The sequence below is a fragment of the Fusarium vanettenii genome (assembly GCF_000151355.1).
Source record: "Fusarium vanettenii 77-13-4 chromosome 9 genomic scaffold NECHAsca_6_chr9_2_0, whole genome shotgun sequence".
Taxonomy (NCBI): domain Eukaryota; kingdom Fungi; phylum Ascomycota; class Sordariomycetes; order Hypocreales; family Nectriaceae; genus Fusarium; species Fusarium vanettenii.
Window position 1 is genome coordinate 379464 of NW_003315877.1, and position 18329 is coordinate 397792.

The following is an 18329-nucleotide window of genomic DNA, read 5'->3' on the forward strand; positions in this document are numbered from 1 at the left end:
GCCTTTTACCATCTTCCACTGTTAATTCAACCTCTGGAACGAGTCGTTCAAGATGAAGTACGTCCTGGTGAGCGGCGGCGTCATCAGTGGCATTGGAAAAGGTACATCTCTTGCCCTTGTTATTCCCCTTCTGAGTTTGTCGCATTGCGACTCAATCATGAACTTTGCGCCGGAAGATCAGGTTCTTTGAATTCTCTCGAATTTTTCACCTCGAATCTCGTGATATCGCTGACATGGTGTATCTATAGGCATAATCGGTATGAAAAGCCAATTCTCTTGGTTACACATTCTGGCTGACCTCGTCGAGCTTCCTCCTCTGGACTTTTACTCAAGACGGCAGGACTCAAAGTCACGGTATGGGAGCGATGTGCCTGACAGTACACACTCAATTGCTGACGAAATGGTTTATAGGCAATCAAGGTATATAGCAATATTGGTTTGAGTTAGTTGGAGATGCTGACCCTCCAGATTGACCCGTACCTGAACCAAGGTATGACCCATGACTCAGTATGTAACAAGAGCCATCAACTCACACGAATACAGACGCCGGGACCCTAGGACCACTTGAACATGGAGAGTGTTTTGTCCTTAAAGGCAAGTCACATCCCTGGTTATTCAACCCGTCGACTTGTGAGCTGACTGAAGTGCAATGTAGATGGAGGGTATGTTGGCACATGCGACATCATGCGACTCATCATCACCAGCCATTGATCTCACATACTAATTAAATTCAGGGAGTCTGACCTCGACCTGGGCAACTACGAGCGCTACCTCGGCCTCAATTTGACGAAAGAGAGCAACATTACCACCGGCAAGATCTACAAGTTGGTCAAACCATCTCCTACCGTTGAAGGACCAAGCTGACATGGACTTTTCTTCAAGAGCTGTCCTTGAGCGCGAGCGGAGAGGCGACTACTTGGGTCGCACGGTTCAAGTTGTCCCTCATGTCGTCAACGAAATCATGGACTGGGTTGAGCGTGTCGCAAAGATCCCGGTCGACGAGAGTGGTGAAGAGCCCGACGTCTGTATCGGTATGTTCTAATGACTTTTGAAACAGCTACCACTACTAACTCTTCTCCTAGTTGAATTGGTATGCCCTCGTGTTTCTGCTACTGGTTAGTCAGTCTCCCTAATCTGAATACAGGGCGGCACAGTCGGTGACATTGAGAGCATGCCCTTTGTCGAAGCCTTGACCCAGTTTCGACACAAGGTGGGAAGGGGAAACTTTATCAACATCCATGTGTCATATGTGCCCATGTGAGAACTCCGCTGGGTGTTGCCTAGAGCGAGAACTGATAGTGTCTAGTATCCACGGAGAGGAAAAGACCAAGCCCACACAACACGCCATCAAGACGATGCGAAGCGCTGGCCTGATTCCGGACTTGGTGGGTGCCGAAGTAGCTTTCCGGGTTCACGGCTAACTTCTTCTATAGATCGCATGCCGCTGCGAGCGCGCCCTCCATCATGCAACAGTCGACAAGATTGCTCGAAGCTGCCAGGTCGAGGACGAGCAGGTCATCACGGTTCGGGATATCGAGTCCATCTACCAAGTCCCCAAGCTTCTTGAGGAACAGGGCCTGCGGGATCGTCTTGCTGAGGGATTGATGCTGGATGAGCTGACTCTCCCCGAGGCTGTGGCTAAGCAAGGATCGGACTTGTGGGCATTGTGGAAGAAGACGGTCGCTATCAAGCCAGGTCTGGAGCCGGTTGATATTGCCTTGGTTGGAAAGTACACTGCATTGCCTGACAGTAAGTACCCTGTTTTCGTTATTGACTGCAGACCTTGGTGATAATTTCTAACCATGAACGCGTTAGGTTACCTTTCGGTGCTCAAGGCCTTGGAGCATTCGGCTATGCGATGCAACCGGAAACTCAACCTCGTATGGATTGACGCAGACCATCTCGAAGATGCCATGTTGGAGGGCGACTCGCCCAAATATCACAAGGCTTGGTCACAGCTCACAGCTGCCGCTGGTGGTGAGTAGCAAGAGTCTCTCTATCCCTTGCTGATTCTGTTGCGAGATTCTTTAGCCAAGAACACACCCGTACTGTTCTGATTGCTGACTCTTCCTAGTCTTGGTCCCAGGAGGATTCGGAGTTCGATCTAGCGAAGGCCTCATCAAGACGGCACAATGGGCCCGCGAACACAAGGTCCCATTCCTGGGTATCTGTCTGGGAATGCAGCTGGCAGTTGTGGAAGCGGCAAGAAACCTATGCGGTTACAATGATGCCACTTCGGAGGAGTTTGACGCAGTTGCCCAGCACCAAGTCGTCATCTTCATGCCCGAATCGTCCAAGGAGGTCATGGGCGGTACGATGCGACTCGGTGAGAAGAAGACGCTCTTTACTCCTGACAGTAAATGGAGCAAGCTTCGTGCTTTGTACGGTGATGCTGAGACGATGAGCGAGCGGCATAGGCATCGTTATGAGGTGAATCCGGATTACATTGATGAACTCGAGAAAGCTGGGCTCTGTTTCATCGGCAAGGACGAGACGGGAAAGCGGATGGAGGTTGTTGAGATCAAGGACCATCCCTTCTTTGTCGGCGTTCAGGCTCACCCGGAGTTTACGTCTCGAGTTGTCAGCCCTTCGTTGACATATCTTGGTTTCGTTGCTGCTAGCGCGGGGTGTCTTGACGAGATCACCAAGGAGCAGCAGAGCCGGCGGTAGGGTGAAGGTGTGGTGGTTTAGTGGTAAACTGGAGTTTACGGGTTAGATAGACTGTTGAAAGCTGCGAAGTGTAGAGTGTCAATTGCGAATTAGAGACGGTTTGTTTGTCTGTTTGGTCAACATGTTGGTTGTCAAACAATCCTGGTCTATTGATGGTCCTAGATAGGAAAAGAGTCACGTGTGGTTATCGTCAACTGTCTTGAACAAAGGGTTCACTCAGTTCCAGTTCCAGTTCCATGTGCTAGTTGACCCCTGTCGCTCAGAGTGAACCACTGTAAAAAGATACGATATCAGCTCCGCAGCAATTTCCGCCGTTTACCGACGTGATGATGACAAAGAACAGGGATCAAGAGGTGTGCTTTTCGAGTATAGGGCTTATCGTGGCAAAGAACATTAAAAAGCCACGACTTATGCGTTACGGGCTGATGATAAAAATGGAACTAAGAAAAAAAAGGAGAATGGTATTCTGCGCGTCTTTAGCTGGAATGAACCAATCCGGTCTGAGCATCAAGCCCGGAATGGGAACAGGATTGAATTCCCAAGCGAACGGATCTACGGCATGAGAATGTGGGAATTTGTAGAGATTCCCATTGGATTGAGTGCAAGTGGCTGAGGCTCAAGTGCCGTAGGGTAACTCACGAAAGGCTAAGCATCTCACGCCCTGTAAGCCAAGCTTCTGTCCGCTGAAACCTTGGGGGTCGAGCCCGCTGAAACTCTTGACCGTGGGCGCCCGGGCCCCACAGCCCGTATTAATTTCTTCCAGAATCTCTCCAGCTGGCTCTTCTCCTTTACCCCCTGCGCCCGCCTCTCGACGCCTCGCCAACTTTAGACCTCTTTCTGCATCTCCATTCTTGTCTCTCCCTCTCTTCTTCTTCTTCTTCTTCTTCACCGTGTCTCTCTCTTCGCGTCTCGTCTCGCACATCTCGGGCCACCACTCCTTTCATCGAATCAGACGAAACTTGCCCTTTCCGGCCCGGGAGACAGTTGTCGTCATCATTTTTGAGTCGTTTTTAATTCCGTCCGCGTCCTCCGCTTCTATCTTCGACCCTTGACCGTTCCTCCATCGATAAACATCCATTGCGCCCGATACATCCTGCTAGGCTTGCAGCAAACGCCGTCGAGATGCAGCAAGACATCATGGCTTGGTTCATGGAACTGACGGCCTGGGTGGCGCCCTTCTTCATCGTCATGTCGCCCGTCCTGTCGTACAGTGACCAGATCATTTCCATGTACCGGAGCAAGACGAGCGCTGGCTTCTCCCTTGATATCCCCCTCATTATGCTCGTCGCGTCCCTGCTGAGGTTGGATCTTTCCCTCTCCCCTCGGCGCGACACGTGGCTGACCCGCGCTTCTCGTAATATACAGGATCTTTTACTGGCCCCATGCCCAATACGATACGAGCCTCCTCCTGCAGTCGCTGCTCATGATTATTGTCCAAGTCGTCCTGCTCAAGGTTGCGCTCGACTACCGCCCGCCCCCGCCCACCAAGGGCGGAGAGGCCGGTCTCCCATTTGCCGGCGGGGACGACACTCTATTTGGCTTCCAGCGTCCTTATAACTTTTGGCAGTGGCGATCACCTAGAAGGTTGGTGTCTGCTCGGGATCCTCGGATGAGTGCTGGGGAACTAATTGATAAATAGGTACTGGCACGCCATCATGTACTTCGCTGGTGCCCTCTTCGTTCTCGAGTTGCTCCTCTCTCAGATCCCCGGACTCTACGGTGCTTATGCAAACGCCATTGGATGTATTGGACTCGGTGTGGAGGCGACACTTCCCATCCCTCAGATTCTGGTCAACTACCGATCCAAGTCGTCAGCTGGCCTGCGACTGTCGGTCTTGGCCGCGTGGATCGGCGGCGACACGATGAAGCTGTTCTGGTTCTTTACGGCAAAGACGGCGATCCCGTGGTCATTCAAGATCTCTGGCATGTTCCAGGCTTCGTGCGACTTCTTCCTCGGGTTCCAGTACCTCTTGTACAACAGCCGCGAGGTGCAGACGGCAGTCAAGGAGCACCCGATGAAGGAGTGGACGACGCGAAGCCACAGCAGGAGCCTCACCCCTACGCGACACGCGGGGCCTTTCATGGAAGCGGAGCAGACCGAGTAGGCGCCTCTCCAGGGTCCTAATCAATTATAGACGATGTAATGACATGGTGATGGTAGTTTTGGTGTGCGATACCAAGAGAGAGCTGCGACAGTGACGAGCCGTCAGAACAGCCATCCTTTACGACCACGATAAGGGAGACGAAAGGATGAGGAAGAGATGGAATAGGAGTGAGGTGCTGATGCCGAGTCAAGCATTGGGGGGCACTGAGGACGTCGACTCAAGAACAGTCGAGTCGAGCTGATCGGAGCTGGAGTCGAGACAAGATGAGAAGACGGAGCCGAGGTGACATCCATCTCGGACCGGGTCAGGAATTCATTGTCTTGACTCGGCTTCTCCGGCCAAGTCAAGTTGAAGCTCCACAATTCGGGGTTCAATCCTTGAACGATTGCCGGGTCTTGGCTCCATCCTGGATCTTGGGTCTCGAGTCTTGGCTTGTTTCTGAAACAAGCACCAACAAAAAGTGTCGCCACCACCACACGCGACCGCCGTTACTTGTTGTTAGCGGGGTACCTACCACGAGGAACTAGATATAGACGTTTAGACATTCGCCATCACACACGACGCGAGATATACAAGTATATAATTAATAACAAGCATAATTAATATTTCAATCTATGCATCTTATTTCTCTGTCTTGTTGTTGATCTCTGTCCTGGTCTGTTGGTGATTCTTTCCAAAGTCACGCACTATCTAAATCTCACCACCTAATGCTAAGAGATTCCCAGCCACCAGACTTTGTCTCCTGGCTTGTCCTGTCTTTATGAAGCACTCCTACTATAGAGAACCATTCCAAACAGTACACTACCATCTCAAGCTGTCTTTCGTTATCTGAGTCTTTCCGCTCCTTCCGCCGTTTATTGTCATCCATCCCAAAGTGGTCCATGTGGCCCGTGTTTCCCGTCCCGTCTCCAGACTCAAACGGACTGAAACAGCCCAAAAACACTCAATTCTCAATATCGAGCATTTCTTATACCAACACGACATAAACAACCACTTATTATTAAGTCTTTTTTATTACTTGGAGTTTTGGGTTTCTCGTTGCTGGTAAACGGCTGCAAGGCTGCTCCAGCTGTGGCTGTTTGCTTTTTCGAGGCACACCCCGCGTCGCCCAGCAACTAGAACCGCCAGTCACAACTCGAGACCTTGAACGGTTATCCAGTCTCACGAAAGTCATAGAGTATAGTCTTAAACTCCTTGGGTAAGTAAACTATTCTCAGAATTTCGTCTATATCATTTACATCGTCCGTGAATCATCTTCGGTTTGCCCTAAGTAGGGCAAGCCTTCATCCACAACCTTTAACCTCGCTCTCATTCACAACACGGGAATCAATATCTCTTATTTTACAAAACCACACACGCTCATTCACCTTTCAAACAGGCATTCAGCTCGGGCGGCTCTATCTCGTTTGTTTCTATCTACGTCATCGACCTTCACTACCATTCATTCTCACTACTCAAGTCGAGTTTCGTTTCCTTGCGTCGCCTCTTTACCTTTTCTTCTCCTTCATACCTTGCGAGATCATCAACTCGTCAAACACATCGCGCGCTCTTAACGATCTTATTTCCCTTTGAGGTCAGTATTTTTTTCACGTTTGAGAATTCGCGATACCTTTTGCTTGCCTCTATCGCGTGTTTCCCATCTCATCTTTCAACACTTCTTTCACCCATTTCCTTCATCCCGGCCAGCTCAGCCAACAACTACCACCTCTCAACCATCGCTAACAACATCATCAAGCAGATCACGATGGCCCCCGCAAACTCCAAGGCAAACTACAAGACCTACGAGGCCCAGGCCCGTATGGTCCGCGCCATCGTCGCAGCGCACCCCGAAGTCAAGTGGAACTACAAGGGTAAGAAAGCATACTTCTCATATTCTTCTTCCTATCTCTAGACTCTTCCCTTCCTGCGTGGAAAAAAGCCCATTCAGAGGATTGACCCTTTTGTTTTCTCTTGTGCCGCAGAAATTGTCGCATGCTACGGCTCCGACATGACTGAGCATGCCCTGAACCACCGCTTCCGTCGCGTGCGTGCCCAGGCAAGCATCATCTCCGAAGGCCGCGCCCGCGGTCTTGACATCAAGGAACTTTCCACCGACGAGAACATTCTCCCTGCCACACAGGGAGCCATCGACAAGAACAGTACGGCTTTTCCTCTAGCCCCTGCTCTCATGTCCTTACACTCATATCTCATCGCTCGTACGGCACATATCACTAACTCAACTTCTTCTAGACATTGCCAAGTACTTTGGCCAGTCTACCGCGGATGGCATTCAGTTTCAGTTCCGAACCATCAAGAAGGACGCTGAAGCCCTTCGTCAGACCGCTAACGACGGCGGTGACGTGGCCAACTGCCTCAACCTCGGTGTCGGTTCAAACCTCGCCCCGGGCACGCCCTCGAAGCCTACCCCGTCTCGAAGCCAGCCCGGCAGCCGCTCTGGCAAGGGAGCCAAGCGCAAGGTAGCCGTCGCCCCCGTCTCGAGCCCCATCAAGCGCTCCCTCTCCGACGACGAGGGTGAGGATGATGAGCTCAACTTTGACGAGATGGACGTCACCCCTTCGAAGCGCGCCAAGACTACCGGACGTGGTCCTACCCGTGGAACGACGCCTTCCCGCTCTGCTGCCGTCAAGGCCGCCGCTACCATCGCCGAAGCCGCACAGCAGCAGCCCCTGAGCAGCGGGTCGTCCCCCGAAGAGATGCCCGCTCCCATCATCGCGCCCATCGTGGCCCCGGTTCTCACTCATCCTCCCCCTCCTCTCAACACCATCCGTCCCCAGTCCCTCTTTGGCGACGTTGAGCGCAAGCCCCGGCAGCCTCAGCAGCCCCGTGGCTTCATGACTAACCATGGCATGACTAACCATGGTTCTGGCATGGGCTTCGTGACTGCTACCACGCCTTGGCCTGAGCTGAGCAGCTTCTCCAGCAACAATAACAACAACAGCGGCTTCATCACCCCCGATGATCTGCACTACATGAACTTTGATGACGGTGAAGGAGAGATCTAGATCTCGTTCCGTTTACCTGAACCACACTAAATGATCTGAGTGGTGAATCTGTTTCGAGTACTCTTCTCGAGTATCGACAACACGCACCATTCAGATACGGACATGCCAACTGTATTATACAGGAACACCCCCGGAGAAAGAACAACAGCCCCACATACCGTATTAATTCTTGGCAAAACAAAAACACCATGGCTATTTCGACATTTCGCTCTGGCATCTCAAACAAATGACGATGCCCTTTCACTTCTGCGACATGGTTGACTCGCCCCCCTTTTCGCAGATACCCAACAAAGGACACACAAAGTAGTCCTTCATTCATTAGTCTTTTACGTCTCATTTTTTACTCACGACAAACGGTTTATATACCAGGATCTCTCACGGGGTCTACAAAAATGCGAGCAAGGTTCTTTTTATTTCTTGGGCGGTTTTTATCAACGTCTTCCAGTCACGATCTATTTATGATTGACCGTGGAAGGCCATGGGAATGAAAAACTCACGGGGCGTGTATGGGAATTAGCTAGCTAATCGACCTCAATCAACACAATAAACGAATCGAGTCTTGACGTGACATGACACAATCCTCACAAAGCCACTGATGTACGACAGACTGTACTTTTTACTGTTTTGCATTACTAGACGTGTAACCTTGTACCACCACCAATCACCAATCAACTAGAAAGGACCTGCCATAGAGCATCCTTCTCCACAAAGTCGTGATGAATCAGGTTAACCAGCCAGTACTCGTCCTTGATGCCGCTCAGGAGCTTCTCGCTGTCCGAACCCCGTCCGTACACCTTGGCCCACTCCCCCCAGATGCCAAACGCCTCCTCGCACCAAGCTCGGAAGCTCACCTCCTCGATAATCGTCGGCGTAATGATCTCCTTGCCCGGGAACACGCCCCAGGTCACCGCGTTGGTGCTCGGTCCCGCCCCCGAGGAACCGTCCACGTGACCGCCCTTGTCCGACGACACAAAGTCTCCCTTTGCGTTGCCGGCGTAGAAGCACACCGAGTCGCACAGCTCTGATGAGTTGAGCTTCTCTTTGAGCACGCTCCATTCGGACGAGGGGATGAAGAACTCAACAAATGACTTCTGGAATACGAAGCCGTTGGGTGGACCCCAGCCAAATGTGCCATCGCTGGACCGGAGACCATTGACGGCGGGCTGCGAAGCGACAGTCCACCAGCCCTTTTGGTTAAGTCGCAGAAGATGGGGCTGAATCGTTGAGCTCTCTGCGAGCAGCTCCTCCTCGCTCCAGGGAATGGCTGAAAGCTGGCCCTGAATGTGCTTGACGAAGAGGTCGTTGATATCCTGCCGTGTCTTGGGGTGACCCCAGAGCTTGACTGCCTGCGTGATGGACATGTGGAGGCTCACGCCGTAGCCGTCAATCTCACCGTAAGCAGGGGAACGGGCGTCACCGAAACGACCGTTGGGGAAGTCATCCCACGTAGCCTCACGGCCTAGGACTCCTTCGCCCTCCGAGATGGCCAGAGTGTTGGCGCGAGTGTTGATGGCCTCGGCGCGCACGCCGGCCTCTTGTCCAGTAGCCTCCCACTCGGGGTGTGTGGCTGGTCGGTCACCCACAATGACTCGGTTGTGGGGGTCTGAGCCGACCGATGAGTGTCGCCTTGAGGCCCGAGAACGAGAGTGGCTTCCAGAGCGTAGGTTGGAGCTGCCGTTGACCAGGAGGGCGGGGATGGGAATAGCATCGTCTACCACAAGAGCTTCTTCATCCTCCGGAGGCTCAGGGATGAGGTTTGTTCGCTCGAGGATAAAGGACACAGCCTTTTCGAGGTTGAGGGTGTAAAAGTGGAAGCCCTTGGGACCTGGCGTCTTGCTCTTGATATCCTTGACCTTTTCCACGAGCTCACTCACAATATCCACACCAACCATCTTGACCCGTTCATCATCTCCCTTGACGGCATTAAGACGTTCGAGGATATCATCGGGAATTTGGGCGTGGCTTAGTTTCGTTGTGCGCTTGATCATCTGGAAGCTCTGAATCGGCATGAGACCAGGTATAATAGGCAAGGTCTTGAAGGCACCGCTGGGGTGGTCGCGGAGGGTGTTCTCGAAGTGCTCGTAGGCCTTGATATCGAAGAAAAGCTGGGTCATGATAAAGTCGGCGCCGGCTTCGACCTTCTGGACAAGGTAAGGAAGATCATGCTCCAAGCTCTGACCCAAGGGGTGACTCTCTTCTGCGTGTCCCTCGGGGTATGCCGCAACACCGATACAGAAGTAGTCGCCATGAGTCTTGCGGATGTACTTGACCAAGTCAGCCGCCCAATTGAAGTCCTGGCCACCGTCATCCTCCGAGTCGTCTGGGTCGCGGTATTCTTCCCTTCGAGGAGGGTCTCCCCGTAGAGCCAGAATGTTCCTAATTCCCAATGCCTTTGCATCCTCCAGCGCCTTGTCGATGAGCTTCCTACTCATGTTGGTGCATGTCAAGTGCAGACATGTTGTAAGTCCTAGCTCCCTCTGACACAGCTCAGCCAGCTCCAACGACTTCTGAGAGGTGCTGCCGCCGGCGCCCCAAGTTACGTTAACGAAAAGCGGTCGTAGGGCTCGCTCCATACGATGAAGACGGTCTCGAAGGTTGGAGAAACCCATGGCGGTCTTGGGAGGGAAGAACTCGAGAGAGAAGTAGCTGCCATCAGCCGGCAGAGCGGCGATGCGGTCCGTGATCCTGTCCATTGCGACGGGAAAAGCTACTGCTATTGTATACGGCGTCTTTGAAACTTCGAGTTGGGTATGATGTCTGATGTCGGACGTCGGTGCTGTAGTTGGGCGGATATCGTCGGCGGGGGCGTTTTGTTCGAGTCAAAGCCTCGACCAAGTTCAAAGGCTAAGATAGTGCGGGGATCGAGGAAGGAGGATCCAAACCTCTCTTATCTGAAATCGTATGGCTTCTCCTCCGACAAGAGCCTCAGTCCAAAGGGGATAACTCGGGAAACAAGAAGGCTGACTTCGGTTTTCATTTGGAGGGGAATGGGATGGGATGGGATGGATGGTCGAGTTTTGTTTGGCGGGGCATCTCTGATAGCGGGGTTCAGAACTGGAAAGCACGGCCTGGGTTGTCGCTGTCGGCTTTCAGAGTCCGTTCTGGGTTTGGCGCCTGCCCGGGAAAGAGCCATGACGCACCGATTCCCGTCCAGGTTGCCAGCGCGGTACCTGGGGCCGGGTATCATGCAGGGCCCATTTGCGCCCATTGGATACTGTCACCCAAGTACCGGCATGGCCCGAGCTCTGTTTTTTTGCACTGGACGATGGCGTGGTTGATATCCTCTCTTCTCTTGCTCAGTTCAACTCTACCAGTGTAAGCTCCTACACTGCTCGGCTTCTTCCTCCCATTGATGCCCCCTCGCATCATGCCGACATTCCAATGCCGTTGCTGCACGGAAGGCTCATGAGCTGCGCCGCGGCTCGGCGCGCTTTGCCGGCTATCTCGAACTCTATCCGAAGCGCCACCCGGCCGCGTTTAACGACACCTCAGACGACAACTCTTAGGACAGTCTCGCGACGATGGTACGCTGTCGATCTTACTACCTTGGACGAGAAGTGGCGAAAGATATGGGAGGAGTCCGAAAAGGCTGAGGATGTTGCTCAAGTCAAGGACAAGCACTATGTCCTGCCCATGTTCCCGTACCCCTCCGGGACACTCCACCTGGGTCACCTGCGTGTGTACACCATTGCCGATGTTGTCGCTCGATTTCGAACGATGAAAGGTGATAAGGTGATGCTGCCAATGGGTTGGGATGCTTTCGGCCTTCCTGCTGAGAATGCCGCCCTCGAACGAGGCATTGCTCCGGGAACTTGGACAACGAGCAACATGGCCAAGATGAAGGAGCAATTAGAGGTCATGAATGGAAGCTGGGACTGGGATCGTGTGCGTTTGGTCCGTCATTCCGGATAATCAATGTCAGACTGACAATTAGTAGGAACTGGCAACTTGCGACCCCAAGTTTTACAAACATACCCAGAAGCTCTTCCTAATGCTATACGGACGAGGACTTGCCTACCAGGCCGAAGCTGAGGTCAATTGGGACCCTGTTGATAAGACCGTGCTGGCGAATGAGCAGGTGGATGCCAATGGCTGCTCATGGAGATCCGGTGCCAAGGTCGAGAAGAGAAAACTAAAGCAGTGGTTCTTTCGTATCTCCGAGTTCCGCGAAGCCCTCCTCGAGGAGTTGGATGCTCTCGCCAAAGAAAACGCTTGGCCAGAACGAGTTCTGGCTCAGCAAAAGAACTGGTTGGGTAAATCGATGGGCGCTTCTGTCAAGTTCCCGGTCTTGGACCTTGGTTATGACATCCACGCTGCTATCGAAGTCTTTACGACTCGCCCCGATACTCTGTTTGGCGTGCAATACATAGCTCTTGCGGCCAGTCATCCAATTGTTGCTCAGCTCTCAAAGGCAGACCCTGAGCTACAGGCCTTCCTCGACATCATACCTGGACTGCCCCCAGACTCCAAAGTTGGCTATCTGTTGCCTCATCTACGGGCTGTTAACCCTCTTGCCTACCGCGAGGATACTCCAGCCGCGACCAAAGTCTCGCTTCCAGTCTATGTCGCTCCCTATGTTCTGGGTGACTATGGTGAGGGCGCTGTTATGGGCGTCCCTGGCCATGACCTACGAGATCATGCCTTCTGGAAGGAGCATCATTATGACCAACCTGTCCGCCATGTCCTCTGTGCCTCAGAGGACGAGACAACGACAGCCATGAAAAACGAGCCTTTTGTTGACCATGGAATCATGACAGAACATAGCGGCTCCTTTAAGGGGAAGCATTCCGCTGCTGCTGGAGAGGAAATCGTCAAGTTTTTGGAAGAAAAAACAGGGCTCGCAAAACCCGTTGAGAAATGGCGTCTGCGAGACTGGCTCATCAGTCGCCAGCGCTACTGGGGCACGCCAATCCCCATTGTTCACTGTGACTCCTGTGGCCCTGTGGCTGTCCCTGACGAGCAGCTTCCTGTGGAACTACCTGAAGTTGACTGGGCTTCGTTCCGCAGTGGAAATCCTTTGGAGGCGACTCCTGAGTTTGTCAACACGACGTGTCCCAAGTGTGACGGCCCTGGTCGGAGAGACACCGACACCATGGACACGTTTGTGGACTCGAGCTGGTACTACGCCCGTTTCACAGACCCTCACAATGAAGAGCAGCTATTGTCTCCCGAAGCTGGCAAGACTCTTCCCGTTGATACATATATTGGCGGCATTGAGCATGCCATCCTTCATCTACTGTACGCCCGCTTCATCTACAAGTTCCTCGCCTCTACACCACTTCTCCCTCAATACTCTGAGGAGACGTCTCATACTGCCGAGCCATTCAAGCGTCTGATCACACAAGGTATGGTCCACGGCAAGACTTATATCGACCCTGCAAATGGTCGCTTCCTCAAACCTGATGAGGTCGACCTGTCAGACCCAGCCCAGCCCAAGGTGGTCTCTTCTGGGCAGCTGGCCAACATATCGTATGAGAAGATGTCCAAGTCCAAGCACAACGGCGTGGACCCTGTTGGCTTCATCTCTCAATATGGCGCTGATGCTACCCGAGCACACATGCTCTTCCAGGCACCAGTTGGGGATGTCCTCAACTGGGATGAGGCCAAGATCTCGGGTGTCACTCGTTGGCTCCAGCGGTTACACGATCAGGTCGTGTCCATCGCTGCTGAGCCTGTCTCAAACACGATGTCTCCTCAAGAATACTTGGCTGATAAGCACGGACGGCTTGGGTCGTTGTCTGCAAAGGAGCTTGCGCAATGGGATGCTGAGGCAGCCATCTGGCGTGAGGTACAGCGCACCATTGCTTCGGTCACGGCGTCATATGAGGAAATTTACTCTCTCAACACTATCGTCTCGGATCTTATGATACTCACCAACAAACTTGTCGAGAATTCAACGGCCAGTCCAGTCATCCGACGGGAGGCCGCGCGGACAATTATTTCCATGATGGCGCCTATCACACCGGCCTTTGCCGAAGAATGTTGGGCTACCCTTCATCCCTCCGTGACTACATCCATGTTCCGCTCAACCACTTTCCCCGTGCCAGACTCATCTTTGGCTGAGCTCGTACGGCCACGGGTTCAGGAGTGCGCTGTCCAGGTCAATGGCAAAGTGCGTGGAGTGGTAAAGATCCCTCCGCCTCCAGCCGATCTCTCTGGCGACGCGCTTCGCGACTGGATGGTGAAGGAGATTCTCGCGACTGACGAGGGAGCCGCGCGCTTCTCCAAGGGACCGTATGACCTGCGTTCCGCGAAGAGGGCCATTCCTGTGAGGGGCGGCAAAACCATCAATTTTGTGCTGGGGAAGTAATCCCATCAGCTAAGCCGTCTTGGACGGATGTATTCGTATACTGTGATGACTAGACCACCTAGATGACAATAGACTTGAGGAGATACCCGACTCTAAGCATGTGGTGCCTGCGACTAGTGATGGCATCTTGAAGTTTGAGATTGCCAAGCATTTATACTTCTCGGTGAGCAAATTTTTTAGCATGGCGATCCTGGAGGTCGAGCTTAACCATGATGCCCCTCATCCGAAGACCGGACGAGGGGTATCATGGCGTTTTACCCCTGAGTGGGTATGATATGCCCGTCATGGACTGCTTGAATCCGAAAATGAGGCCAGATTCGCCATGACAAGTCCCTTTTTCGCATACAAACACACTTTCGGCAATCTCAATACTTTATTTTTGCACTGCCACGCTCAAAGGTTCCAGAAAACCCTCTCACCGTGGTGAAGAAACTACACGGCCTCTCTCTCGGCCATGTAAAACTTTGCAAGACCTTGAGAGATAGAACGGAGACGATCTTGCTGAATTACTGATCTACGCCACTCGGACTTCACCATGCTAGACTTTCGGCTGATCTCCAAGATTTATTTCCTTTCTCTTTCCCCTCTTGATCTTGTACTGACAAGTTACACGGTTGAGCCTCATACACTAACAATTCGTCCTCAACTGCACGTGTTGATAAGTTAAGCTCCCGTTCAGCTCATTCGCGATCATTCTTGCTACCTTGACGGTGGGTGAACCCCGAGATAACCCCGCTCTTGGATAAACTCCAAAGCACACGCAGTGTTGTTTTCACGATCCGCCGGAACTCTCGAAGGCCTCAACCCGGGGCTACACCTTTCTTTGCCGACTCCGGACGCAACAGAAGAAATTTGGCAATGTGTCCTTGATGAACGTGGTATATAAGCTAAGTGTAATCCCTCTCTGAAAGGTTTCTGCTCATTATACACAATACAAACATACATTCATTCATTCATTTGCATCTACTCAAACTACTTACACTCGCTTGGCATTGCATTCTTTGTTTTTAAACATTTTTATCTGATTCACCCTTGGCCGGGGGCTCGTTCAACATCATTATCCACTCTTTAATCACAACATACGACCGGTCAGCATCATACTGCTCATCATATCACCTTCATTTGGCATCCATCCTTTCATTCAGACTGGATCGACAGGCCTTTGTCAACACTTCAGACCAAGCCGAAAGATCTCAGTTAGCATAATGCACCTACCAGCACAACGGAGAGTGGCATCAGCATCTTTACAACTTGGCATCTGTAACCCACACTCCTTGGGCATCATATACCGCATGCTGTGAGCCCCTTTACGGGTCATCTACAGTCTAGCATACCAACAGCATCTCATCTCACCCTCACAAACAAAATCGGTTTTTTGCAATGGCATTTCCCGGGACCTTTGATCGACACATCTACAGCTCTCTCGTCACATTGGAACTGCGATCACGACACAAACCCGGAGACATCAACGCAATCTACACGATCTTTGTATAAAGGATTGCTGTACATAACGGCAATCCTTATAATGGCAATCGAACTAGGCATCTTTAGCCCTTGGCTTCAGGGGCAATCTAGGATTTACCAGAAGGGATGAAGAGCTTTTGCTTGACTTTTCGACTACGTTCTTGGCTTACCGGTCCGGACTGGCCATTTTTGGCGTTTCATACATTGGAGGAGTCTGGGAGGGTTTTGCGTATGGAAGGGTGATTGTCCATGTGTTGGGCTTTTTCATCTGGACGACCATCGACCACCGGACAACCCACCAAACTAGTCATGGACTGTCATCAGATAAGGGGAACGTCGACCAGCTTTGACCTTCATCCCTTGGCGAGGCAGTACCAAAGACGAAGAGGCATGGAGGAAAGGGCCACGGCTGGCCACAAAGCCCCCTTTCTCCCATCTGGTTAGAATGCTATGGTGTTGCCAACAACACGGCTGCAGATGACCAGATGGATTGGGGCACTATGGCAGCCCAATAAAGACTAACCAACCGTCATTCTCGCAACTTGCGTATTGCATGGTGCTTCGAGCACACGCTATTCAGAATGGGAGCCGCGACAGCAACGAAATCTGCATACGGCGGAAGAGTATCGGGTACTCTTCTTCGATCAGATCGGATTGCGACTGACGGCGATTTCCCTCTTGTCCAACTTTTTCTACAAAGATTTACAACATGGTTGAAGAAATGACGGGTGGAGGTGGAAGAAAAGGGATGCTCCTTGGATAGAGGGACGTTTCTTGAAAAGAAGGATGCGTCTTGGGGAAGGGAATGTGCCTTGAAGAGGGGAATCTGTTTGAAGGCTTGCGAATGTAACGGAGGGTCGACGACAGGCACACGCACGAGGTACGGTGATTCCACGCTCCTTCACGGACAGCATTTGAGAGGTCAGCTGGACAAGAACGAGGCACATCAACGAGGAGAAAATTTGACCGTGTAGCTGTTTGCATACTGCAATCTGGACAGTGGTCTTTGTTCCTCGACGCTTTGTTCTACCAGACTGACGAGTCATTTCACTCCTGGGGCGACGGGGTCTGGAGTTGTTCTTGACTTGGGGACAGGCAGAGGTGAGGGACAAGATTCCTCCCTGGGGCTAGCTCATTTCACTCCTGGAGCAACAAAGTCTAGAGTTGTTCTTGACTTGGGGACAGGCAGAGGTGAGGAACCAGATTCTTCCCTGGGGCTAGCTCGAGTTTTGCAACGACTCTACACCAGCTCGTGAATGCGTTTGCATAGTAGTTGTTTTGGAGGGGATCTACAGCACAGACGACGGTCTGCTTGCTGAAATAGCCATATATTAGCATTTAGTTAGAATCTATTTTGTGTTTAGTTTACCTTGTGCTCTTGCCAGTAGAAGAGACCGTCTCTGTGACCATGTTTGACGTGAATACAGACTATGCTAGGAATAATTGACTATTGTATTGAAAAGTATTGTTTAACAATCATTAACCTCCCATAGAATATCCTCTCTTTCACCATTAGAGAAGCCAATATCCCGTCACATTCTTGTCTTTGTTCAAGTGATTCAATTCTTCGCAAACACTTGAACAGATGTCTAGGTTGTCGTTTCTGGAGGCATTTAAACCTGGTGTAGATTCAAGTGACTGGGTAAGTCATACAATAAAATAAATAATAAAATTCCAGTATATAAACAGCATGTAATGTCAATTTTTAAATCATCGTGTCCAAAACCTCACTTTTAATAACTCGCAAAAGGCATCTACAAATTGGCAAAAGCTGGTGGGTCTACAAAACCCTTGCTAGCTCTTACTTCAAGGCTCTTGATTCGTTATCTCGCAAAGAGGTTCGCGGCTATAAATAGACCGCCAACCAGGATGTCTAGACAAGGGCAAAGAGACCCACCAGATTTTGACAATTTGCAGAGTCGATTTACAGCTAAACTTCAATAAAAAGACCATGTATAACAAAACATGCACTCAATATATAACAAAAATTCAAACTGATGTAATTGGTAGCATAGTTAAATCTCACCTACCTGATTTTGTCAAGTAGGCCCTTCGGGGAGTGGCTGGTCTTGGTTCGATCCCAGGGTTTGGTATTGCTTCCTTTTTTGTGTAGGGTTAGCAAGAAAACATCCACAGACACTCGATGAAAGAAGCTTTACTACGTGCATGAGTCAAGCTGTAAGTTTAAGAAGTCACATTCCAAGAACTGCGTGAGGAGAGCCCTTGTGGCTTGGTAAAAAAAAGCTCCTTGATCAGCGAGAAAAGCCACAACAAGCCCTTGGAGATGGCACTGGCGAGGCATCTGATCCATCCAACCCTTGTAGCTTGTCAGCGACACTTCCTCGACAGTATTGTTGTGCCAGATAAGCGGGCTTATTCTTTCGTCTGGGGATGTGGTGAAGAAACTCAGGGGGAGGCATCTGATAGGGTAAGTAGTTGAGTGAGTTGTACACGAGGCCCTCCAACACGAGATAAGCGACTTACCATCACGACGGTCAAGTCCGAGTGATACGTCATATGGAGGCTTCCCTTAAAACAAAACAAAACATTAGCAAGCAAAGGAAGAGGCTGAATAGACAGACATGACATTCAGCTTCTTCTAGATCTAATTACCTTCCAAATGAGGACAGCCTCCTGACCGGCTTTGATGACAGCTTACCCAACATCAATATTTTGACCCAAAACATGGGGATCGGCATGAGAATAACCATTGCCAATTGGCATGAGGCCTGCCATGGGAATTGACAAGTTACTTGCGTTAGGAGGGTGTAAGCCATT

At 51.3% G+C, this 18329-nt stretch overlaps 6 protein-coding genes across 6 annotated transcripts; 4 read left to right on the top strand and 2 right to left on the bottom strand.

Annotated features, from left to right (window-relative positions):
- Nucleotides 1-34: 34 nt before the first annotated feature.
- Nucleotides 35-2670, top strand: NECHADRAFT_105268 (uncharacterized protein; the record flags this gene model as incomplete). The annotated part of the gene is made up of 14 exons (XM_003049950.1): nucleotides 35-101; nucleotides 249-257; nucleotides 308-354; nucleotides 412-420; nucleotides 469-490; nucleotides 544-598; nucleotides 735-824; nucleotides 883-1031; nucleotides 1083-1102; nucleotides 1145-1257; nucleotides 1307-1385; nucleotides 1434-1749; nucleotides 1816-1977; nucleotides 2075-2670. Exons 1-14 carry the CDS (start codon nucleotides 53-55, stop codon nucleotides 2668-2670), a joined length of 1716 nt encoding a protein of 571 aa, XP_003049996.1. The 5' UTR covers nucleotides 35-52.
- A 216-nt stretch (nucleotides 2671-2886) lies between these two features.
- On the bottom strand, nucleotides 2887-3592 carry NECHADRAFT_84662 (uncharacterized protein; the record flags this gene model as incomplete). The annotated part of the gene is made up of 2 exons (XM_003050329.1): nucleotides 2887-2942; nucleotides 3310-3592. The coding sequence occupies 2 exons, from the start codon at nucleotides 3590-3592 to the stop codon at nucleotides 2887-2889; spliced, it is 339 nt and encodes a 112-aa protein (XP_003050375.1).
- Nucleotides 3593-3792: 200 nt separating this feature from the next.
- Nucleotides 3793-4775, top strand: NECHADRAFT_49060 (uncharacterized protein; the record flags this gene model as incomplete). The annotated part of the gene is made up of 3 exons (XM_003049951.1): nucleotides 3793-3971; nucleotides 4036-4254; nucleotides 4310-4775. The coding sequence occupies 3 exons, from the start codon at nucleotides 3793-3795 to the stop codon at nucleotides 4773-4775; spliced, it is 864 nt and encodes a 287-aa protein (XP_003049997.1).
- A 1744-nt stretch (nucleotides 4776-6519) lies between these two features.
- NECHADRAFT_84664 (uncharacterized protein) lies at nucleotides 6520-7777 on the top strand (the record flags this gene model as incomplete). Its single annotated transcript, XM_003049952.1, has 3 exons — nucleotides 6520-6625; nucleotides 6737-6970; nucleotides 7005-7777. 3 exons carry the CDS (start codon nucleotides 6520-6522, stop codon nucleotides 7775-7777), a joined length of 1113 nt encoding a protein of 370 aa, XP_003049998.1.
- A 614-nt stretch (nucleotides 7778-8391) lies between these two features.
- NECHADRAFT_71723 (uncharacterized protein) lies at nucleotides 8392-10470 on the bottom strand (the record flags this gene model as incomplete). The annotated part of the gene is made up of 1 exon (XM_003050330.1): nucleotides 8392-10470. The coding sequence occupies one exon, from the start codon at nucleotides 10468-10470 to the stop codon at nucleotides 8446-8448; it is 2025 nt and encodes a 674-aa protein (XP_003050376.1). The 3' UTR covers nucleotides 8392-8445.
- Nucleotides 10471-11182: 712 nt separating this feature from the next.
- Nucleotides 11183-14087, top strand: NECHADRAFT_96127 (uncharacterized protein; the record flags this gene model as incomplete). The annotated part of the gene is made up of 2 exons (XM_003049953.1): nucleotides 11183-11662; nucleotides 11715-14087. 2 exons carry the CDS (start codon nucleotides 11183-11185, stop codon nucleotides 14085-14087), a joined length of 2853 nt encoding a protein of 950 aa, XP_003049999.1.
- Nucleotides 14088-18329: the final 4242 nt, after the last annotated feature.